The following is a 24129-nucleotide window of genomic DNA, read 5'->3' on the forward strand; positions in this document are numbered from 1 at the left end:
TCTGTCCCTAACAAAGGGCTTTGCTCTGTATTTATTGAACACAGAAGGCATCACACAGGGAAGGAATGGGGGACACTGAAAGGGGTAAACTGAACTCAAGGGCTTCACTTCTAATAATTTAGAAATAAAGGGACCAGACCCTCACTCAGCCACCTGCTTTAGCAGCCATGACAGGCTACAGAAAAGACACATAGGTCTCTGACACAAGGAAACTCCAGATCCTCTGGCCTCCCAGAGTCTAGGGCCAAAACTGAACACAAAGAAACTCCAGATGACTCCTCCTCCCCCCATAGCCTCCTAGATGCTTGGTTCCTGGGAACTGTTTGACCACAAAAGAAACTCCATGGGGATCAAAACCTCCCCTGTGGTCTCCAGGATATAGTTCTGAAAACTATTGGTGTCTGCATACAACAGGCCACCTGCAAGTAGCAAGACAAAGCCATAGAAACCACAGAATGTTCCCTCTCAGCACTGACCAGCGAGAATAATGGATACACAGGTATTACACGTCAAAAACATGACTTTGAAAAATTTCTTGATTGTTCCCCAAATGCCAACCAATCAGAAACCAATCCGCACCTACTGATGTAATCCTGTAACTTTTGCCTCTAAAACCTAGCAGTAGACAGGGAACTTCACTCCCTCTGGAGGCTGCTGTATTGGCTTGCCAGAGGGGGGTCTTTGTCATGGTTGGATGAACAATCATTAAACCTTGCTTTTGCTATTTGGTGGGTCTTCCTGGTGGTCTCTGGGAACTTTGCAACTTGGGCACAACAGAGACTATGCAGAAGTCTTTAACAGATTTTTACAAGGGATTACGTCACTGGCTGTAGCTGACCCAGATAACAAAGAGTAAACAACCAACATCGGAAAGTTGTGTTCAACTCTTGTGGGTGAGTATTCATTTTATGGGATTACTTTCTACCTCTGTTTCTGGGGTTTTCAGCACAATTATTAGAACACACAGGCATTACTCTGGATCACAGTGTGGAAGGGCACATAATTTAAGGTTATGGCTACGCATGGGCTTAGATTGTAAGCGTTGATTACACAGGAAAGCCAAGGTAAGCAAAGCTGATTGTTACATTGTTCTCTCAAAAGCAGGTTAAACAAACAGGGCGAGTACACAGGAGGCTATCAGTCTTAAGGGACCTCAGTGTATATTATTAGCTTAGGCTGTGAGGCCCAGCAAAGTTTCCAATCTCTTAAAATATAACATAGTTTTACCATAACGCATTGCTGCACTCAAGTCTCTTGTCTGCCTACAACTGAATTCTAATGTTTCCTCAACTGCATTGAGTCTGTGGGTAATAAAAGGAAACACTTCTAATATTCCTGCAAGCACATTCTTCAGTTCATTGCTTAGCCTTTTTTTTGGCGGGGGGGGAGGGGGAAGGGAGGAGTCTTCTGCAGGTGAGGCCTGAGCTCGGTCTCCGGCAGTGCTTAAATCTAGGACATTTTCTCTTCAACCCATGTTTCTGATTTACTTGTATCCAAACCTGTCTTTATTTGGTGTCTTCAGATGAACACTGTGATCTTGTGAGAGGGGTTGTGCATAAATGATGATGAACCCTTGTAAAGGGGGTTGTGTATAAATGATGATGACCCCACCTTAATGGCCACGGAGATCATTTATAAACATAGGGGTGCCACGGGTGTCTTGGTCTGACGGTCCCACACTTTGCCACCTTCCTTGCCAAACCCTGGGATTTACTACAGGGGCCAGACCCCAAGACACCAGCTATTGCAGATAAACAGGACGTGTGCATTCTGAGTGATCTTGAAGCAAGCAGAGCAAGACTCCCTTATCTTCCTCTTTTCCTCACCCGGTTTCCTGGGTGCAGGGTCTCTAGCTGAACCGGAGGCTTCCTCTTTAGGCTAAGCTGGCCAGGGTCTGGGGCGCTGATCCTCACACTTGCAGAGCAAACATCTTACCCAGCCCCAGAGCCACACCTCGCCAGCCCTCTGGAACGTAAAAAAAAAACAAAACAAAACAGTAGAAGTATGTCCCCATATGACACAGGCCATATAGTAGCCAAGAAAGTATTCGCCGTTGATGTGAACTCAGTATTCACCGGACACCCTGTGTTTTGATTTGTGCAGCCTGGCACTCTTGGTACGGTTGTTTTAGTTGGTGCTGGGGAAGGTGGAACTGAAGATGTTTTAGGTCTCACAGAGTGCAAAGCCAGGACTTCCAGAGATTTCCCCCGACTCCTACCATGACTGCTAAAACCCATTTACGGGCCTAGTCGGCTTCCTGCTTGCTGCAGGGCAGGCCGAACACACCACCACCCCAGACTCAACACGGGAAAAATCCAGACGCCTGAGGCTCTGGCAGGATCTGGGTGATTTTGCTACGGTAAATGTGCAGAGCGCCGGCCAATCCGGTGTCCGAGAACCCGGGCGCGGCATTTCAGAGCCAGGCGCTCACCCCCACGGCCTCCGAAACCGCGCTGCGCTCGCGCGTCCTTCCCGGGCCGCGGGGGGTGGGGACACCTACTTCCCCGCGTGCCCAGCTCTGCCGGCGGCGACTCAGGTGACTCCGGCCGCGCTAGGCAAGCCCGGCCAGCGGGGCGCGCGTGGGGACGCGGAGGGCGCGCGCGTAGAGCGGAAGGTGGGGTGCGTGGGCGGCGGCGGCGCGCGCGTAGAGCAGGCGGGAGGGCTCGCGTGGAGCTGGAGGGGGCGCTGGGGTTTGCTGGTGCAAAGGCCCTCCACTACTTCACCAGCGCGGAGGCAGGGGGCTGGCCCGGGTGCCGCAGAAGGTCGTGGGAGGCTCGCCGCTGACGTGGGAAGAAACGCAGCGGCGCTTCCGCTTCCCGTGTCCTCGAGCCCTAGGGCGGCAACACAAAGGCGCAGAGCCCGGGGAGCCTCAAACTCTGCTGCTCCGTGCAGGAGAGGGCGCCGACAGGGCCGTTGCGCCCGGGTCCAGCGCATAAGATTTCTATTTCCGTGTGTGTGTGTGTGTGTGTGTGTGTGTGTGTGTGTGTGTGTGTGTGTGTGTGTGTGTGTGTGTGTGTGTGTGCTTGTGCGTCCTTATGCGCAGGAGACCCAGACTTCCCACTTACACCGTGTTCAGTGAGGCAGGGTCTCTCAATCAAACCCAGGCTGGGCCCCTGGAGACATGGCAAGGATTACAGGCCCTGGGGCATTTTCTGTGCATCCTGAATCTGTACTTGGGTCTCTAAGCCTGTGTTCAACCACTGAGCCTAGTTCCTAACTTAGAACTTTTTCTCACTTTCCACTCTCTGGACTCAGTTTCCCTCACCTGTTCATCAGCAAGACTGGGAGACACCTTCTAAAATCTAGAGGGAAGTAGGGAGGGAGGGAGGCGCTGTGTTGGTGGCTTTTGAATCAGGGCCTTCCACTTGGGGGGGAGGGGTTGCTGTGTGCCTGCCCCTTGCAGTCTTCATTCTTAGGCATTGACTGACGGGGTGGGGGCTTTCAATCCGGGCAAAGAATCCCACTCCCTTTCCCATTTCTATTCTCCACCTTCCACTGTCCCTGTGATTTCTCTCTCCGTATGGATTAAGTGTTGGCTAAAGACAGCTCTCACCTGAGAGATGCAGTTAACAATTGTCTGGCAGCAGCCTCTAGAGACAGTCTGTGTTCTTTCCCCTCTAGCAAAGAGTGTTCAAGGCCACCAACCACACTGACTAGCCTGTTCGAGGGCTGCGGTTTGGGCGCTTCTTGGGGGTACAAAGACTTTACCTGTTCTTGGCTTTGCTTCCTTTTGGAGGAGAAACAAGACCTAGCTAGGGTGAGGTCAAGGTCCTGGTTGGCTGTTTGCAGGATATACTGGTGATGGGCACAGTCACTGTGGCCCAGGGGCAGGTGTGTGGTATATGGTGCTGCTGTGCTTCCCTGCATGGGGGAAATAAAAACAAAACAAAACAAAACAAAACAAAAAACCTTTGGTTCTTGCCGTGGGCCTTTTTGGAGACTGTTTAAAAAGTGTGAAAAGATCTCTGGATGGTGCTACATGGGACCAAGGGGAAAAAGAGGCCAAGACCAGCCATTGCTACATGAGACCCTGTCTCAAATAACAAAACAGAAAGTTTCAAAATAAGTAAAAGACATAAAATTACAGGGATTATAAATGGCATTGAAACAATTGCCAATCCAATGCAATTAAAACTCAAATTGATACAATGTACTTTATTAGCGGCCTTCAGTAGCAAAATGGCATCTGAGGCAGTTAACTTCTTTCCCTTGAGAATGACCCACACCTCCCACAGCCGTTCTTGGCAGACTTAGGGCAGCGCTGTATGGCTTTGTGTTGAGGAGTCTCTAGCATGCTTCCCCAGACTCACTACAAGTTTACCGTCCACATTTCCCAGCCCTCAGGAGGCAGGGGCAGGTGAACTCTGAGTTCAAGGTCAGCCTGGTCTACAGAGCAACTTCCAGGACAGCCAGGGCTGCACAGAGAAACTCTGTCTGGAAACAAAACAACAAAATAAAATTAAAGGCTGGGTTTTTTTTTCCCATCTAGTGACTCATGAAAATAGAGATGTATGGGCTGGAGAGACGGCTCAGTGACTAAGAGCACTTGGCTGCTCTTCCAGAGGTCCTGAGTTCAATTCCTAGCAGTTGTTTTAAGAGGTTTACACACACACACACACACACACACACACACACACACACACACACACACACAGAGCCAATCCCCCCCCTTCTGTGGGTGACAGACTATCCCACTCAGAGTGGATGTGTCTGTGACTGACTGATTGTAGCTTCTCTCCTTACAGTGATGGTGAGCATTTATGTGTGTGAGTGTTTTGTCACTGTGACTAAAATGCATACCAGAAACCACGTGGGGAGGAGGGCATCTTCAGTCTATCCTGGCAGTGAGGACATTCTGCAGCAGGATGTGGTGGTCAGGAAGCAGAGAGGGGAAGCATGGGCCCTCAGGTGACGTTCTTGTTTTACTCTGCCTGGGCTACCCACATTCAGGTGGGTCTTCGCCCCTCGGCTGACCCCCATGGAAGGCCCCCACTGACAGGACAGGGCTGGTCCCCACCTGCCTCACAGTGATTCTCAATCCAGTCACGTTAGAGCCAAGAGCCGTTGTTCTGAGTTTCAAGGCATCACCAGCTGTTTCAGCTACTTTTTTCCTCACTCTGACCAAAATGCTCCACAAGAAACAGTTTCAGGGAGGAGGGTTATTCCCCTTGCAGGTCTAGGTGTTCATTCCATCAGTGGGGAGGGGCGCTGGAGGCTGTCGGGTCACCTAGTGAACCACATCACGCTGATGGGTTTGAAAACTCAGGCGAATTTCCCCAGGCTTTCAGATAAAAAGACACAAGAACCAGAAGAGTTGAGTAGTCCTGAGAAACCGAGTGTAGCTTAAGATCCTTCTCATTGCAAAGTTTGCAAGCCTAGCTAGCTCCGCAGTGAAATCCACCAAACATCACAAAAACAATGAGAAAAGAATACTGCCTACTGCTTGTTTTTTTTTTTTTTTTTTTTTTACGAGGCCACATAGCATCATTGTGAAACTTGACAAGGAAATTACCAGAAACTATGGGACCAGATGTCAGTAAAACAGGTACAAAGGACTTGAAACAATGTGTCGGTAAATCGAGCCAGATAACCTGTAAAAAGGACAGCAGGCGATGATGGCTTGGGTTTACTCAAGGAAGTTAGCTTTGTTCAAAAAGGGATGAACCAGCCAGGGCGTTGGTGGCATACACCTTTAATCCCAGCCCTTGGGAGGCAGAGGCAGGCGGATCTCTGTGAGTTCCAGGCCAGCTTGGTCTACAGAGTGAGTTCCAGGAGAGCCTCCAAAACAATACAGACAATACAGAGAAACCCTGTATCGAAAAACCAAAAAAAAAAAAAAAAAGGAATGAACCAGTTAAAGCCCAATTATGGAATAAAGGGGGAAAAATCTTCGATGCATCTTCCACCTATGAACAATACAACCTTTTTGCAAGGGGCTGTGGCTGTGGCTCAGTGGGTAGAGTGCCTACAGTACGTGCTCTCAGCCCCGGGTGGCATCCTCCATACTGTATTAAAAGGGCGTGGTGGCATGTATTTCTAAGTCCAGCACTGGGGATATTCAGTCATTCAGTTACATCACTGAAGGCTGCCTGGTCACAGGAGACGTGGCCTAAAAACAAACAGACAAAAAGCAAAGCAAAAGCACCTTTTTATGAAAGGGAGGGAATTTAAAATGATGGCAGATAAGTCATTTCTTTTTCAATCCAGATTAGAATTCAATCTCGGGCTGACTGTGCTGGGGCATGCCTTTAATCCCAGTGCTCCAAAGGCAGTGGCAGGAGGATCTCTTTGTGTCCTCAGGCCAGGCTAGTCTAGTTTACATAGCAAGTTCCAGGCAAGGTAGGGGTACAGGGAGAGACCCTATATAAAAAAAAAAATCAAAACCCAGGAGATTATTTCTCAGACAGATGGGAGGAGAAATGTGTGGATGGACAGCAACCTGGGTAGGCCACACAGATAGGCAGCAAGGAGAGGGCCAAGCTGAAGCCTCTGGGACAACAGATTCCTTTAGTGTATACTCCTCTTGGTGAGGTGACAGGTTGGTGGAGCCATCGGCATTGAAATATTGGATGACCTCTTCTTGGGGCCCAGGTGAGGGGTTGCACCCATATCTCTGTCCGATGTGCTTGGAATGTTCTTGGCTTAGTTTCCTGATATGATTTTAATATGCTAATGTGATCCCAGTGTGATAAGTGGTTTATCAGTCCGAGCCAAGAGCTGGTCAAATAGTGGCATTTATGGGCACAACAAACAGGTCAGAGTCACCCTTCTCAAGTGGAATGAAAGCTGCTTATAGAACAGAGTCTCTCAGGACGAGGCAACAGCCTGGGGGGAAAATGGTTTTAAACAACATGGAGTAACTTAGGGCAGAGAGCAGCCTGACCTCAACAGCAAGCCCATGTCTTAAAAGCCTGTATTTTAACAAGTATGCTTTAATAAAAAAAATATGTAAAGTGTTCTACTGTAAGAGAAATTTGGCTTGTTCAGATTTCCCTAATCTGGGGAATCTGAAATACAGAGGGTGTATTATTAGTGATTAAAAAGCCTCGAGATAGGGGAAAATGCAATATCAGATCAGTATATTTTTTTGTTGAATTAGGGACTTGTAAAGTTGATTCCCTTTTGTTGGTCTGTGGTGCTCATATAAAAAGACTTAAGAGTTGTGTTTGATGATAGGATTGGGGTGACGTGGAAGTCAGGGAATGCTAAATTGAGGACCCAGCATAAAATTTTGCTTTTGGATTAATTTTCTTCTGGTTTGATTTTTTTTTTAAGTTTATAACAATTGGATTAAAAAACAGCTCCCTGGAGGGGCTGGAGAGAGACTCAGTGGTTAAGAGCAAACATTGCTCTTCTGGAGGATCGCAGTTGGGTTCCCAGCATGCTTTACAACTGCCTGTAACTCAGGCTTCACCCTGCTGGGGGAGCAGCACCCACAAGTGGCACCTATCACCTGCTAACACAGAGAAAGCCAGCCATAAGTGAGCAGCACCTGCCCTCCACCATCTGCTGAGCTACGCAATGACTCTAGCCACACAGGTGACCCCAGGGTGAGGACAAAAGAGCCACCACACTGTCCTTACGTGGGACCCCATTCAAACAGCACATGGTGGAGGTCGGGTTGCCGAGCTGGGAAGTTGTGCCTCTGGCTGCAAGGTTAGAAGTCCCCAGTTTGTGTTAAAAGACTTTCTGCTGAGTCCTGGGGTCACCTCCGGTTAGCCACCCCCTGTATTCATGGTGGCACTAGGCTTGGAGGATGGGCTCCCTTTGTAGGATGTGTTCAGAAGAGTCAGATCTATTGGTGGGCCTTGGAGGGGTCCCCATGAGTCTGGACTTAGTTTTCTAGGGGGGAGGGAATCATGTAAATTTATATTCTGCAAACAAGGCTTCCTACAAAGGGAACCCATCCTCTGTGTTAGCAGGTGATAGGTGCCACTTGTGGGTGCTGCTCCTCCAGCAGGGTGAAGCTGGAAGCTCTGGTCCTCATTTCTGGTCGCTGCTGGCTTATGCCTGTCCCCGTGTGGACCCCTTCTTCTCCCTCAGTGGAATTCTGACTCCTGGAAAAGAGAAAAAGAGTTGTGAGGGTCTGTGGGATGGCATCTGCGAATCAGGTGTTAAACAGCAAAGATGAGAGTGGGAGGTATTCTAACACAAACACTGTGGGCAGAGGTCTCAACATTTTGTGGATAAGATTTTTTTTTCCTATGGGTGTGGGTCTCTTTGATTTTATTAACCCCAGATACTTAAAAAGCATTATCAACCCTAGTTCTCTTCTCTCCAATATGTAATATGGAATCAATTTCCTGTCTGTTTCTCCTGCCTTCTATCTACTTCATGCTCTTATCAGTAACATTATGGGCTGGGACCCTGGCCCTGCAGCTTTGGACTTAGAAGTTTGTGTTTGATACCCAGCCCACTGGATTAGTTTGTTGGTAGAATTTGATCTCCTCCCCCCCTCATCCCTCCCCGTGTTTGGGCTTCTGTCCCCATGGCTTATTAAGCCCGGATTACCTTTCCTTGCTGTCTCTTAGAAGCATGTAATGGATTTGTGTATAGCAAGTTCTGTGGCAGGCTCTTAGGAAAAGGGATTCTATATACTAGCCTGCATAAGGCTGGTCTTGGCGGCGGCAGGAAGAAGCAGGGGTTGACCTGGGTTTCGTTTAGGACACAGTGGTTCATTTCAATTTGGAAAATTATGTCTACTTGATGTACAGTGTGCTGTTTGGACGAGAGTATCCTCCGTGACGTATTGAATACAGACAGCCCACACAGCCGTTACCTTCCACACTTTCTTGTCCCACTTGACTGCAATGGGGACTTATGGATCATTCACCCCGGGACTTGGCTTTACTACTTGCTTCCATGAGTGTGACTGTCTTGGACTCCACAAATATGTGAATTTAGAGTATTTGTCTTTGGGCCAGGCTCATTCTCACATCCGTCACCTGTAAAATGCTTCCCTCTTCTGCCCTCCCTACCTCACGAGCCGCCAGGGAAACAGACTCAGAGAATGAAAGTTTGGCCCCAGCTTAGTGTTCGGCATGTTTGCTTGGGACTTAAGAATTTGCACCGTTTAATTTGGTGTTCACCGCAACAAGTGTTTAAAATGTTTGCACAAATTTGGTTAGTGCTTTGTTGCTTGTTGACACTCCGGGTCATTTAATTTGCAGGGTTTTTTTTAAAGATTTATTTATTCGTGTATTACGTATACAGTGTTCTGTCTATCTGCATGCTTGCACGTATGCCTGCAGGCCAGAAAGAGGACATCAGATCTCATTACAGATGGTTGTGAGTCACCATGTGGTTGCTGGGAATTGAACTCAGGTTCTCTGGAAGAGCAGCCGGTGCTCTTGACCTTTGAGACATCTCTCCTGCCCTAACTGCGTAATTTAGGACTCAACTTTCTGTTACTTTCTCTGTTATCTTGGATGTAGACTTTTCCACCACAATAGAGAGCGATGGACCAGTGGAGACTTGACAGTCAGGAAGTGTGTTTCTGTTTCTTGTGACAGTTTTGCTTGGTGTGGTCAGTTTAGCTCTGGGGTGAGGGGGGTCTGTGGAGTCATGGGCTGGAGTGCGCCTTCTACATTGTCTTCTTACCTCTTGGTTCAAGGGGGACAGTCCCTATTTTGGTCAACATAAAAGGGAAGAAAAGAGGAGGTTACCCACAGCCCCAGCCTCCCTTACTCATGAGAGGATAGGCATGGTGTCATGTGTGGAGTTCATGTGTCCAGACAGAAATCCAGTTCCTTTGTGAGAAAGGAGGTTGCGCGTGCGTGCACGTGTGTGTGTGTGTGTGTGTGTGTGTGTGTGTGTGTGTGTAGGAGAAGAAAGGGAAGAGGAGAAGAGAGAGCTGGAGGAGGAAGAAGAGAAGGAGAACGGGGGAGGTGCGCTTTTCTGTTACTTGGTCTTTCAAAGGCATCGCTATTCATGGACATGGTCACCCCTTATTGCTACATCCTAGGCAAATTGCTCCATACTGGGACCTTATAAATCATGTTTCTTTTTTTTTTTTCTTTTTCATAAGGGGAGACAGGTGCACCGCACAAGAAAAGGGAATTCTTTGATGTATTCTGTGATACATCTAGGTAGAGACATAGACAAATGGGGAAAATGGGGAGTGTGTGTGTGTGTGTGTGTGTGTGCGCGCGCGCGTGTGTGCGAGTGTGTGTGTATGCATGTATGTATGTGTGTAGGATGTAGGGAAGGGGTAAGGTCAATGGGAATGGGAGTTGGTTTGTTTGGGATTATGTTGGTGTCACCTTGAAAAAGAATGTCCTTGAAAGTGCCACCTAACTCAGTTGACATCAGGATGCCATTGTTCAGTGTCACCTCAATGGCCCTTTATCTGTTTCTCTCCTAGAGACTCTCCACGTCACACTGGGAACCAGTGGCGTCAGCAATGCTGCCCCGATGGGAACTGGCTCTTTGCTTGCTCGCGTCCCTGGGCTTCCACTTCTACTCCTTCTACGAAGTTTACAAAGTCTCCAGGGGTAAGACTCGAGGGCTTTCTGATGACCCATCAAGAAAGGAGCGGGTGGGAGTGTCCAAGACACGGAGGATTCAGGAGGACATTCCAGCCGCAACGTGACCTATACTGGGCTCTGGTTTCCCAGATGTGTGCACTTTGAATCCACGGCAGAGCCCTGGATTGTCCCTCCGAGTTTTTTACCTGAGCTGGTAGCTTGTCTTCTCCAGCAGCTGCCAGTTTTCTTGGTGGTGGGAATAACCTCTAAGTACCTGACCTGCCCTACAGGAACATTTGATACAATGTAAATTCCTGTTTTTCTTTCAATGGTTTCCTTTGCAGGCTTATGTCAGAGTCTGAGGTGTTAGCCATTCCCACCATTCTGCTTCTTCTTTCTCTTTGTTTCTTTTATCATGCTGTGTTGCCTTGGCTAGCCTCACATTCCAGGATTTCCCCCTGCAGCCTTCCGAGTAGCTGGGGCTACAGAAATGTAGCACCACCACACCCCACTTCCATAGTTTTAATTTGTTAATTTTTTTATTCCTGTGTTGGGAACTGAACCCAGGATGCTGTATCACATGCTAGGAACATCCCTCCACATCCTTCTGGTTTGCTTTTTACTTTGTACTTTGAGATAGGATCTTGCTAAGTTACCCGTAGTGGTTGTGAAACCCCTTGGCAGTCCAGGTTGGCTTTGAACTCACAGCTGTCTTCCTGCTTTGACGTCCTGAGTGATGGGATTGCAGTTGGAGGTACCACGCAGGGCTGCTGAGCAGGTGTTTAGGGGGAACAGAAAGGGGGCTGGGGAGATGGGCTCTGTGGATAAGGCACTTGCCTGGCTTGGCTGATCACCTGGGTTTGGTCCTCAGCTCTCACAGGAAGAAGGAAGGGGAGAACCGACTCCTGAAAGTTGTCTCCTGACCTCAGTGTGTACATCGAGATATACACATGCATGCGCATACACACAAGTATAATAACAGACATAATTTTTAAGAGGGTGATAAGGAGCTAGCCAGGTAGCAGAGGATGTTGAGGACCCTGGACAGAGATGAGGGTGTGGGCTGTAGACAAACTTGGATCTGCCGCGGGATGAGAGAGATCAGCATGGCTGGAGACCCAGGAATCGCTCAGCAGAACTGGGGTGCAGAGAGGTGGGTCATGGGGAGTCCTGACCTCGGCATGAAAAACAGGTGTAGGAGTGTGACAGCTGTTAAAGTCCACTAAGAGTTTTGGGCTCTGTTTTTTTAAAAGATACTTTAAAATTTTTATTTTATGTGTGTGTGTGTTTTCCCCACATGACATGCTCAGTACCCATGGAGGCCAGAAGAATGTGTTGGATCCCCTGGAACTGGAGTTATAAGTGGTTGTGAGCTGTCACGTAGTTGCTGGGAATTAAACCCAGATCATTTGGAAGATCAGTCAGTGTTCTTAATCACTGAGCCATCTCTACAGCTTTTTTATTCCCCCTTAAAGGCAGGAGCATGTGGGGGAAAACTGATACAGTCACCTAGAAGGTCAAGGACAGGGGGATTGGGCTGTAGCTCAATGGTAAGCTTAGCATTTGTCAGGTCCTAGGTTCAATCCCAGGACCATAATAAAATACAATAGCAGACAGGCTGTGGACAGCCTCTCCCACCCCTGTAGCTCACCGGGGTCCATTTTGCTGTCCATCCTCCATGCTGGCCATTCAAGGGGGTTGAGAGCTGCTCTTTGGCAGAGACTAGACAAGTAGCTTCATTCTTTCCTGGAGCCTTGAGCTTTCCGAGACACTGTAGAAGGAACTCCAAGTCTGGCTTCACCCTGGGTCCTTTCCTACTTGTCTCACGGACTCTTGAGCTAAGCAGACTGAAATGGAGGGTTATTCAGAAGTCAGGCTTGGCAGCAGCAGCACTACACCCAGGATAAGCAGGTCCCTGGTGTAGCCAGAAATTTTCTGTCCCCTCTACCAGTCTGGTACTCGCTTATAAAACAATCACCCAGAGGTTTAATTTTAATTAAAAACTTTTTTGGCCCATTGGCTCGGGCTTATTATTAACTAGCTCTTGCAACTAAATTAACCCCGTATTTCTTGTCTATGCTCTGCCGTATGGTTTGTGACTTGTTACCTTACGTCTTGTTTCCCTGGCAGGTTCTTGTTGCCCTCCACCCTTCTCTGTGTATCTCTTCTAGGATTTCCCGCCTGGCTGTATTCTGCCTGGCTATTTGAGTCAAATCAGCTTTATTTATTCCTGTATTATTTATTTATTTATTAACCGCCGGCAATAGAACATATCCATAGCACGTGGAGTTTGGTCAGCATGAGATACCCCCCCCCCCGTTCCTCTGCCAAGGGACTCTGAGGGTCCTTAGAGGTGGCCCCGCCTCCTGTGAGGCCCCGCCTCCTGTGAGGTCACCGCTCCAGCTGTAGCCCAGGAGGAGAGATGGACGAGGGAGTGAAGCTGCCCTTTCCTTTGGAAAGAGCAGCCCGTGGGTTGCTTCTGTCACAATTGTTTACATTCCTTTCCTTAGTGCTCCTCCTGGGGGCCTCATTAGCTGAGAGAGAAGCTTGGAGCGGTTCTCTTGGTGGGGAGTCATTTATCCAACACACTAAGGTTGCAGCAGAGAAGAGCCAGGGTAGGTTTGGTCAGCGTCAGGAGCGAGCGCTTACTGGTCTTTAACCCAGGAGGAGTGACAGACTCAGCGTGTTGGTTTTGAGTATATTTTACATCACACTTATAGCAAAGCAACACACACAAGGGATCATAGCCACTAGGTTCACAACTAGAGAACCTCTCCGATGCAAATTCATGGCTTGGGGCTATCAAGGTTCCTCTGGATTCAAGAAGTCTCCTGAGGTCCCCAGGGTCTGTGGTGTCGGGTTTCAGATGGGTGGGCGGCCTTCGGGTTAGGGAGAGGAGACCCAGGACTGCGTTTTCACACTCTCTCCTTCATTATTATCTCTAATAGTCGGGTAGTGGGTCTAATGCTCACTTTCTTAATCTCCCTCCAGCCGGGCCTCTCTGCCTGCCTGGTTACAAACTCCTTACAGTCAGTGAGTGAGCAAGTGTCTTCCCTAGATGGCTGTATTTTGCCAGTGAGTCAGTCGCTTCCATAGATGGCTGTCTTACTTGCCTTCTGCTAAATGATAAGCTATCTTGAAGTTTTGTGGTTTAAAAATAATAGCTGCCATTTTTTTTTTTTTGGATAACTCACTCTGGTGAAAATTTCCCCCTTTTCGAACGTCTTTTGTTTTGTAGCAGTTTCAGGTTTGTGTCAAAGACGGGCAGCGTGCACAGATTTCCCAAAGGCCGGCGTTCCGGTGTGTGCCCCCTTCTGTCAGTGTCAGGTGCCCCAGGGGGTGCGTTCATCCGGTCGAACCCGTTTGGCGTAGCATTGTTGGCCAGTGTCCTCAGTCTACATGAGGTATTATACACCTTGTGAATTTGAGAAGTGTCCCATCGTTAGAATATGACACGGCAGTTTGTCCCCTCAAAAACGCCCTGTCCTGAGAACTCATCCACCAGACCTCTGGTCTCTTTACTGTGTCCGTGGTCTGCTTTTCCTAGACTGTCATACAGCTGGAGTCCCATAGTTTATAGTCTTTTCGGCATAGCTTCTTCATCTAGGAGAAGCACTGAGGGGACTGAGGGGACTTAAGTTCGTTTCACGCCCCTCACCCCCCCAGCCTTTCTTCTCTCCTTCTAGAGACAGGTCTTATGCAGCAGCCTTGGAGAGGCTCTGAAGTTTTTGTTTTTGTTTTTGTTTTTTTTGGGGGGGTTTTCGAGACAGGGTTTCTCTGTATTGTTTTGGAGCTCTCCCGGAACTCGCTCTGTAGACCAGGCTGGCTTGATTGAACTCACAGAGATCCGCCCGCCTCTGCCTCCCGAGGGCTGGGATTAAAGGCGTGTGCCACCACCGCCCGGCCTGAACTTTTTTTTTTATGTATCTGAGGATGACCTTGAACCTCTGGTCTTCCTGCCTCCATTCCCGAGTGTTGAGATTAGAAATGCAGGCTGCCTGTCCTGCTCATGCGGCCCTGGGGAATCAAACCCAGGCATTAGGTTACAACTCGATTCTTTGTGAGCACTGAGTAGCATTCCACTATCTGGAGTTATTTTAATTGGAACTATCCCTCGGCCACCGAAGGACACTGTAGTTGGCAGATGCACGTAAAGCCACTATGAACAGGGGTGTGCAGTTTTTTTATACCGGTGGTGGGTCCCTAGCTTGTGAGCTAACCAACGCCGTTGCTGGTCCTGTGGCAAGTGTGGTTTTGTTTTTTGTAAGGAACTGCCCATGTTCAGGGTTGCGCCTTCAGACTCAGGAGAGGTGGGAGCGTTTACCTGGGATGCAGGGAAAGCATTCCCTACCTGCCACGCATTTCAGGTTTTGCTTTGCTTTTGTGCAAAGTCTCACAGTATAGTGCAAACAGATTCATGGTGATCTCCCTGCCTCATCTCAAGCTGCACCACGCCTGCCCTGCCATGCATCCCAAGGCTTGGTTAATGAGCCTTGCATTACTGCCTTTCTCTAGAGCAGGCCATCTGTTTTCGTGGCTGTATTGGTTTAATATATAAACCTTTCTTTTTTTATTATTATTTATTTTAAAATTTAAATTTAGATTAGAAACTAGGTTGCTTCACAAGTCAGTTCCAGGTCCCTCTCCGTTTCCCTCCCTTCCTCCCGTGCCCACTCCCCAACCCCCCCCCAACATCCCCTCATTTCCCCAGGGAGGGTGAGGCCCTCCATGCGGGTGTCCATTGTCTGTCATTTCATCCAGGGCAGGGCCTAGACCCTCCCCCAAGAGTTCAGGGTGAGAGTGCATCTCACAGTGTTGGATGGGAGTTCAAAGTCCATGTGTAATTTACACAATGGAGTATTACTCAGCAGAAAAAACCAATGGAATCCTGAGATTTGCAGGCAAATGGATGACACTAGAAGAAACCATCCTGAGTGAGGTAACACAGTCACAAAAAGAGAAACATGGCATGTACTCTCTCATATATGGAATTTAGACATAGATCTGGGGAGTGCCAGCCTACAATCCCATGGCCAAGGAGTTTGGGAAACAGAACCTTCATTCAGTGGCTGATGGAAGAGGAGGCAGACTCCCACAGCTAAGCACTGAGCTGAACTCAAGAAAGCCAGTAACAGAGAGGGAGGACTGATGACCAAAGGGATTAAGACTGGGCTGGTTTAACCCCCAGAAACAGCTGACCTGACAAAGGTTAACTCTTTAATCCCAGACTGATGCCTGGGAATCCAGCATGGGACTGATCAAGACCCCCGAATGGGGGTGTCAGTGAGGAGGCCTAGGTAATCTATTGAGCCTTGGGCAGTAGATCAGTATTTATCCTGCATATACACATGGAATATATAAACCTTTCTGAAGACCAGAGCGGTCGCTGGATGCCAGCTGTGGGTGATGGAGGCAGCCACCTGGGATGGCACTGAAAGGGCTTCCTCTTCTGACTGTATTCCCTGCTATTCATCCCTAGGGTTTCCGGTTCTTGTGTCCATTCTGGCTGCAGCGCTCTGCCCGTTTTATGTAGTGTTTCAGTTCCATGTGTCGTGGGTGCATCCTTACTGCTTGTCTCCTCTACCATTTCCTTCTCTTCCAACTTAAAAATTTGACTTTCACTGCTCCTGTCCCTCGTTCTCGGCTCTGCCCCTCACCTTACTGTGTACGTTAATTTCTGTCTTCGCTCTCCTTCCCTCTCTTGTTCTGCTTTCCCTCCCCCCAGTGTCTTTTTTTTTTTCTTCTTCTTCTTTCGATCAGCTATGCAGGAGTGCCCGTGAATCCTCCTAGCTTTTGACTTCGTGAGATCACTCCGAGGCTCCTTCTGTTTTCCCAGTGCGCTGGTTTCCGGATTATTATTTCTGTCTCCCTTGTTTCTTGGGCTGTTTTGTTCCTTTTTGTATTGACTTCATGGGTGGGGGGTTTTTAGCTCATTTGTTTCCTAAGGAATGTGTTTGTATCTTTGTATTGTGTCTGACTGCTTTTCCCAGGAGGATTCCAGAGTAGGAATTATAAAGTGAAACTACACTGTTTTGTTGGTTTAAAAAAAAATTATTGGCTGGTGCCATGCCTCAGTGGTTAAAAGGGTTTACTGCTCTATCAGAGGACTTGGGTTTGCTTCCCAGCATCTACCTTGGGTGTCTTGCAACTGCTTGTAACTCCAGTTCCCAGGATCCAAAGAACTCTTCTGGTCTCCGAGGGCACCTGCATGTACATGGTACACATAAACCCATGTAGTTTCACACACACACACACACACACACACACACACACACACACACACCTTGCCATGCATGACTTTGAGCTCCTGATCCTCCTGTCTCTACTTCCTAAGTGCCAGAATGGCAGGTTGGCTTGTACCACCATGCCTATTTTTTTCCTGGGGATTGAGCCCAGGGCTTCACGCATACTGTGCAAACAGTATATGGAATAAGGTAAATCTCCAATTGATTTTTGTGTGTTTGTTTGTTTGTTTTTGTTTTACGAGACAGGGTTTCTCTGTATTGTTTTGGAGGCTGTTGGTTCAGCTCGGCCTTGAACTCACAGAGATCCACCTGCCTCTGCCTCCCGAGTGCGGGGATTAAAGGCGTGCTCCACCACCTCCCGGCGATTTTTGTGTTTTTTGAGACAGGGTTTTTCTATATAGCCCAGGCTGTCCTTGAACTCCTGACAATTCTCCTGCTTCAGCCCCTCTGTACCCCCTACCCCCCAAGTCCTGGGATCACAGGTGTGCATCATTGTATCTGGTTCTTTTATTGTTACTATTTTGTGAGACAGGGTCTCATTAGGTAATCTTTACCGACCTGAAACTTGCTCTGTAGACCAGGGTAGCCTCCAACTAACAGAGATCTCCCTGCCTCTGCCTCCTGAGTGCTGGGATGAAAGGCTCATTGTTTGATAGAGAGTCCTGGGCTGCCAGTGAACATTTCTTAGCACAGTGTCCCGTGATGCGCCCTGGAAGTCAGTCATTCATCTCAGATGTGCTTGGTAGAGGACATATCCAGCCCTCCCCAGTCACTGAACACCACTAACCATTCCCCGCTGGACTGCGACATGGTCTGGATAGTGTTTGACTGGCAGACTGTTGTCTGTGCATTTCACTGACCTGTCAGTCATCCTTGGACCCTGGCGCACAATTTGGGAGAAGTCCCTCCCACCTCCCCCACCCCCGTGACCCCCATTAGACTGCAGTTCTAGCCTTGGAGATTTTGACATGGCATTCTGCCTCTTTGTTCCCAGTGGCTGCTGTGAACCCACTGTAACTGGTACCTGAAATCTCTGTCCGCTTGGTATCACTCTCTTGTCAGCATGCGGAGGCCCAAGGCTCCTCCAAAGTGGATAGAAAAGTTCCGAAATCCTGGGTTATTAGCATGTTCCCATTTTTCTTTTTAAGGCAGTTTGATGGTAATATCTTTCCAGGTCACGGAGCTTTTCAAATGTGTCAACTACAGTCATGTGTCTTTTTCTTAGAATGTTCAGCACACACCTCGTTTCGCCGTCTTAAGAAAACGTTCGGATTTATCCCTTAGAGGGTTGGTTTTCTTCCTCGAGGAACAGACTTTGGACTTAGGTAACCTTAGCAGGTCTTCTGTTTTCCTTGGCAGCCATTTTTCTAATGAACAGTGGTCTGAATGGATCCTGCTGACCCCACGGTCCCTAAGCTTGTCCTTCTTGCCCAAGGGGCCTGTTACTGACATTTGCATAATTGCAGTTATGCTTTCTGTTGATTTGAGTTTTCACTCCACCCGGTTTCCTCCCCTTGCCAGTCAGTGATCTGTCACTAAAGTCTCTTTACAGGAGCATTAACACCTGGGTAATCTCAAGAGCCATTTTACACGGTGCAAAGTTTCTGTCTGACTTGCCACCTCCGATTTCTTTGATTTTTTTTTAAAGTACCAGTTGTCTCCAGAGTAGGCTGCTGCTGTAGTCACGCACACTTGTCCCATGCCTCCACTCATCCGCTGGGGGGGGGGCGTTTGCCCTGCAGGCACAGCCATTGCTAACCTCAGTCTGTGAGAGCACACAGCAGCCCCTGTAAGTGGGTCTTTTCTTCTATTCCGTTCATGCAATGCACCGGCCTCTCACAGGACAAGGGCCTGGTGAGGAGGCGAATGCTTCCTGTTATGATTCACTGTTTGCAACCATGCTGGTGACTCTAGAGAGCTCAGGCTGTGGTGAGGGGAAAAGGCAAGGGGGCCTGTCCTTGAACAGGTGGCCTTGTCCTGGGAGCTTGCTGAGGGTGAGTGGGGCCTCCAAGGGGCCCATTGTTCAGTAGAGCCCAGTGATGGGACTTAAGTGCTTTGCCTGGTAGGCTGCCAAGGACTGACAGTCTGTTTCCCAGTGTCCTCACAGTGACAGTCAAGGCTCCCAGTGTGCTAGGTGGCAAGCATCCTACTCATGTACTTGACCGTATCCTTGTCACTCATGACATTCCTACAGGGATGCCATATATATATTTTAGATTTATTTATTTATTATGTATACAATGTTCTGTCTGCATTATGTCCCTGCATGCCAGAAGAGAGCACCAGATCTCATTACAGATGGTTGTAAGCCACCATATGGTTGCTGGGAACTGAACTCAGGACCCCTGGAAGAGCAGTCGGTGCTCTTAAACTCTGAGCCATCTCTCCAGCCAGGGATGCCATATCTTTAGCCTAGCCCTATCTGGGCTGGGTGTCCAGCCTAGGCAGTGGTACCTCCCCCTGTATTGATTCTGGTCCTTGAGGTAGATGATGGTCCAGGGACATTAGGCCATCACAGCAACACGGTGGTTGAGAAAACAGCAAATAACGAGGAGTTTAGTATTCTGAGACAGTGTCTCTCGCTGACCTGCAGCTTGCTGATTAGGCTAAGCTGGTCTGCAGCCTCTGCTTCTACCTCCCCAGTGCTGGGCCCCGGGGATTTGAACTCACGTCTCCATGCTTGCTTAGCAAGCGCTTTATTGATGAAGCCGTCTCCCCAGTCCTGTCTGCTGAGAATTTTTAGTAAGCCTTCCAGAAAGGCCTTAGGTACAGTTCTAAGGGGGCAACCTCTAGTTTCGGTGCCCCAGCTTCTTAGTCCTGTCCCTGCCCCCAGTCTGTGATTTGTGCTGGTGACACGCCCCTCCCCCAACAGGGCCCCATCCCGAGATTGGCCTTAGGGGTTCAGAGTGTGGGAGGAGTGGCCTCTTTGAGAGGTCTCCCTGAGGCTTGCTGTTCTGAATCCTATTTACAGGTCTCACCTGTTTTTTCTGGGTTCTCATTCTCTGAGAGGAACTGGAGGAGGGAGGAAGCCCCAGGCTTGGGCTTCAAGTGTCATGGAAAACGCATTCCTTATCATGCGCCTCTCTGCTGTCACAGAGAACATTTGAGTGTGGCTTTCCATTAAGTTCCTCTGCTAGCTAGAAGCCCGTCTTTTCTGTTCCCATTTATTGCCACAGTCTGCCATGTTCTCTCAGGGAAATAAGGTTCAGTGGAAGCTGCCTGGAGTTTATCAAATGCATATAAACAGCAGGGTGTGGTGTGTGTGTGTGTGTGTGTGTGTGTGTGTGTGTGTGTGTGTGTATCTATGTGTGTCTGTGTGTGTTTGTGTCTGTGTGCCTCTGTGTGTGTGTCTCTGTGTGTGTCTGTATGTGTGTCATTGTTTGTGTGTGTGTTTGTGTCTGTGTATCTGTCTGTGTGTGTGTGTGTATGTGTCTGTGTAATGACCTCTAAGGACCCTACTCCAGAACTACTTCAGATTTTGTAGGGTGAAAGAGGAAGGTTGTTGGTGGTAAGTAAATGACTTACACAACAGCTCACTGGCAGCGATCGAAGTGCCAGTCTCCCCTTTAGTAGGTAGATGGGACCCTGATGGAGCCTTCTGTGAAGGGGGAGAGTGAGCAGCTGACCGATAACCGGGGCTCTTCCATGGAAATTGCTCTAGCTCAAATGTTCTCAGGCTGTGTTTTGGGAAATGGAACTGGACCTTAGCAGACATCCATCTCAGCTGCATGTTCTCAGGCTCTGTCCTCAGGGATGTGGATGATTTCCAGGTTTGGTCTCCAGTGGTGTTGGGATGGGGGACTCCCCAGGCTCCATTTTCAGTGGCATGGGAAGAATTCCAGGCAGAGGGGCTTCTATGAGCCCCTCATTTAACTGCATCTGGGTCGCAGGAACAGGCTGCCCAGAGTGAGGCGTGGGCTCCCTGCAGGCGAGGTGTCCGTCCTCACAGAGTGCTGAAGGCCGTTGCTCTTCTGGGCAGATGCCTTGCAGCAGGGTTTCAGCATCTGTTCTCCATCGGGCAACTCAACTCTGTGGCTGTGAGCTTTTAGCTAATTTTAGTCTGTCTGGATGGTGGCTCACATCTGTGACATCTACGCTCAGGAGGCTCAGGCGAGGGGTTGCTGGGAGTGCGAGGCTCAGAGTGACATCTATCTTTGTTGCTACCGGGGAGCACACTTTCTCCTCTTCTCTGCTGCTGCTGTTTGGAGACAAGGTCTCAGCTTTGCTGCGTGTCTTTGTTATGTGTGTCTGTGCAGTAGTCGTATGGTACTGGTTATCTACAGGCGTGCTTACTATCCTGACACGAGTCTATTCTATAACACCTTGTTAGCGCCTATGTAATGCCATGCCAGTTTTGAGTCATGGTCTATGGTAAAAACATCCCATACCTGTTCAGCCTCTCAAGTGTGGGGATGACAGACATGAGCCATTCCCCCAGTCTACGAGTATCTAAGAGATCACAGCTGCAAAAATTGAGTTGCTCAAGAAGGAACTGCTTGCTGAGAGCCTGCCACTGGGTATCTGTCCATGAGCAGTGACAACCCTTAGGGCTCTGGGAAGACACCTTGTCTGCAGGGAACCCACACCCTGCTGTTTGGACAGCCTGTTTCTGTACATGGAGCTTTGCAACCTTCCCGGACTCTCTGTGTTAGTCACTTTTCTGTCACGATCTCTCTCCTCTGTCATGGCATTTATCCAAGGTGAGGGGCACAGATCCATCTGCCCCACCTTGCATTCCCTGGAGCACAGGTCACGGCTTAGGGAAGGAATTACGGGGATGTGGCAGGTCTGTCCACTACCGGGTTTGCGGGACCTATCTTAACTTCTTTGGGTACTTCTGCTATTGAGACCCAATTTGGTTAAGACGCGATTAATGGAATTTATCTTCTCTCACTAGAGCATGAAGAAGAGCTGGGCCAAGAGTTTGAGCTGGAGAGGGACGCCCTGTTTGGAGGAATGAAGAAGGTACGGGGGTGGATAATGACCAGCCTTTTTGGTGTTTAATAAAACTGCCAGTGTTTTTGCCTTGCTTTGTGTGAGGAAGAGCGCTCGGCGGCAGTCTGGAGCTGCGGGCCTTTGCTGTTGAGAAGTTAGAGCGTGCGTGTGTTGGACGAGGTTTCTGACTTGTGTTGTCTTCTTTTCTGGAAGTGCTTGGCCACCAACTCTTCTTACACTAGAGAGATGCCGCCTTTCCCCTTTGCCCCCGTCACAGCCTCTGTCTTAGTCAGTGTTCTGCCGCTGTGAGGAGACACCATGGCCAGGGCAATTCTTACAGAGGGAGGTGCTTAACTAGGGGCTTGCTGGCAGGCTCAGGGGTTAGTCTATTATCATCCTGGCAGGATCCTCGGTTGCTGGAGAAGTCACCGAGACCTCTACATCCTGATCCAAAGGCAGAGAGAAAGACCCTGTGCTCGGCTTGGACTTCTGAAACCTCAAAGCCCAGCCCCAGGGACACACCTCCTCCAACAAGGCCACACCTCCCAATCCTTCTCAAATAGTGCCACTCGTGACGACCAATTGTTCAGATATATGAGCTTATGGAGGCCATTCTTACTCAAACCGCCGCACCTCCTTCCCTAACAGGACCTCATGTCAATGTTGACGTGGACGTGGGAGACTCAGGGCAAGCTGATGGTGGGGTTCAAGCCAAAGCCCCATCTGAGTGGTGTAGTCATCTTCCTGTGTTCAGTGTTTAAGTGTTCAAAGTGCTGAAGTGTGTGCACAGTGTTTAAGGAATGTCACCAGGCACTTCTTCCACTTTGCTCCCTGAATGTAGCTGCTCTCCTGGGCTGGTTTGGGGCATTACATGGCACTTCACCTTCTGAATTCCCCATTTCCCTACAAATGCTGGGAGGAAGTCATTTCCACGGGCTGCTGTCTGCCTTGTCCTGTACCCAGCTCCCACTCTGGCCGTGCAGAGGCCAGGTGTCGGATGCCAGGCTGGCGTTTGCCTCGGCCTGTGTGGGGTGTCCCTTTCTGGTGTTTGTTGTCCTACCCACTGGACATTTCCATGAAAATCCAGATATGGACGGCAGAGACAGCTCAGTCAGTAAGTGCTTGTCATACAGGCACGAGGACGTGAGTCGATTCCTTAGAGCCTATGAGCAAAGGTGGCTCAGCATGTAAGGGCATTAGCTGCCAAGCCTCATGACCCCAGTTCAGGCCCAAGAACCCACGCAAGACAAAACAAAGAAAAACCTGGCTCCTACAAGCTGTCCTCTGACCTCTACATATGTGCTATGGTGTATACACACACACACTCACACACACACACATACACACATGTTCACTGGACTTGCATCTGCGGCACCTCTTCTAGATGCTTACACATCGTGGCAGCTCTTGTTAGAGCCATTAATGAGATTATAGGATCAGTAGCTTGTGCAGCTTAAAAGACGAGGGGCCTGGGGAGTAAAATTTTGTCCCAGTGGGATGTGAGAAGTCAAAGAGAGGTTGCCCTGTGGCTCACTTTGGATCACAGCGTGACTGCGTCTGTTTACAAAAGCATCACGGGCATTTCACATGACACAGAGCCCTTTGCTGGAGGCAGAAATGAGCAGACGTACCTCTGAGCAGGTGGCTCAGCGGAAGAGCAGTGTAAGGAGATGAATTCAGGGTCAGGCACGGACAGGTTTCGAAGGGAACACAGGCTTTGTCGTCGGGACCAAGCTCAGCCCCGTGGTATGTTGCTATTTCTAGATGAAGGGGCTTTGCCCCCACAGCTTCCCTGGTTCCCACCATTCCATCAGGTCCTGCCAAGGCTCTAGCTAGGGTCTGGCTCCTGACAGCTCTCATAACGAGGTCATTATGGGGTACATGTATGTAAAACCCTGGCCTTGGCGGATTCCTCGGTGCTCAGAGTCACCCCATGGAACCACCCGACAGCCATTCCTTTAACTTTCCGTCCTTCCGTGGCCGGTCACATTGCGCATCATGTAGGTGGCTTGGAGTCCTAGAGTTAGGGAGAAAAAAATTGAGGCCTGGTAAGTTTCCAGAAGACAAAGGAGGTGAACACTTGTCGTTAGCACATGGGTCCCTTGCTGAACACCTCCCTGCCTGAAAGCTACAACACATGCCAAACAAACATTGACCGTAAGCCAAACAAACGTTGGCCATAAGAAGGTCTTAGGGCTTGTCATGATGGCATATGGCTGAAACTAGCTATGGTCTCAATGGACGGAATGGTTCTTGAAGAAAGGCTTATGACCCTACATAATATCTAAGTAGTAAGCTGGATACTCAAGTCTTACTTTTAGGACCAAAAAGATCAGCCTTGCTATAGAGCAAGGCCTTCAAAAAATTAAGGTTTACTCAGGTTTGTTCCTCTCCACGGAAATCTTTAGTAAAAGGCGAAAGATTTATACGATCTGAAGAGAAACTAGAGTGTGCCTCAGTGGCCTTTCGCTGTGTTTGTTGGT

The 24129-nt window shown here is 49.0% G+C and overlaps 1 protein-coding gene and 1 non-coding gene across 5 annotated transcripts in view; one reads left to right on the forward strand and one right to left on the reverse strand.

Moving 5' to 3' along the window:
- The first annotated feature begins 369 nt into the window (after positions 1–369).
- Hhat (hedgehog acyltransferase) overlaps positions 370–24129 on the forward strand; it is a 236536-nt gene continuing 212776 nt past the window's right edge. For 2 of the 4 annotated variants that reach the window (XM_040737187.1, XM_040737188.1), the window contains exons 1-3: positions 370–499; positions 10364–10493; positions 21609–21676. In XM_040737187.1, coding sequence (XP_040593121.1) covers positions 488–499; positions 10364–10493; positions 21609–21676 — 210 coding nt within the window. In that variant the 5' untranslated portion in view covers positions 370–487. Of the gene's footprint in view, positions 500–2210; positions 2615–10363; positions 10494–21608; positions 21677–24129 lie in introns of those variants that run through there. The other 2 variants (XM_005082856.4, XM_013122616.3) reach the window with 2 other exon arrangements.
- Positions 23981–24098, reverse strand: LOC121137397. Its single transcript, XR_005874637.1, has one exon. It is a non-coding gene; the product is annotated as a U5 spliceosomal RNA (small nuclear RNA).

The sequence above is a fragment of the Mesocricetus auratus genome, unplaced genomic scaffold (assembly GCF_017639785.1).
Source record: "Mesocricetus auratus isolate SY011 unplaced genomic scaffold, BCM_Maur_2.0 Super-Scaffold_100676, whole genome shotgun sequence".
Classification (NCBI taxonomy): domain Eukaryota; kingdom Metazoa; phylum Chordata; class Mammalia; order Rodentia; family Cricetidae; genus Mesocricetus; species Mesocricetus auratus.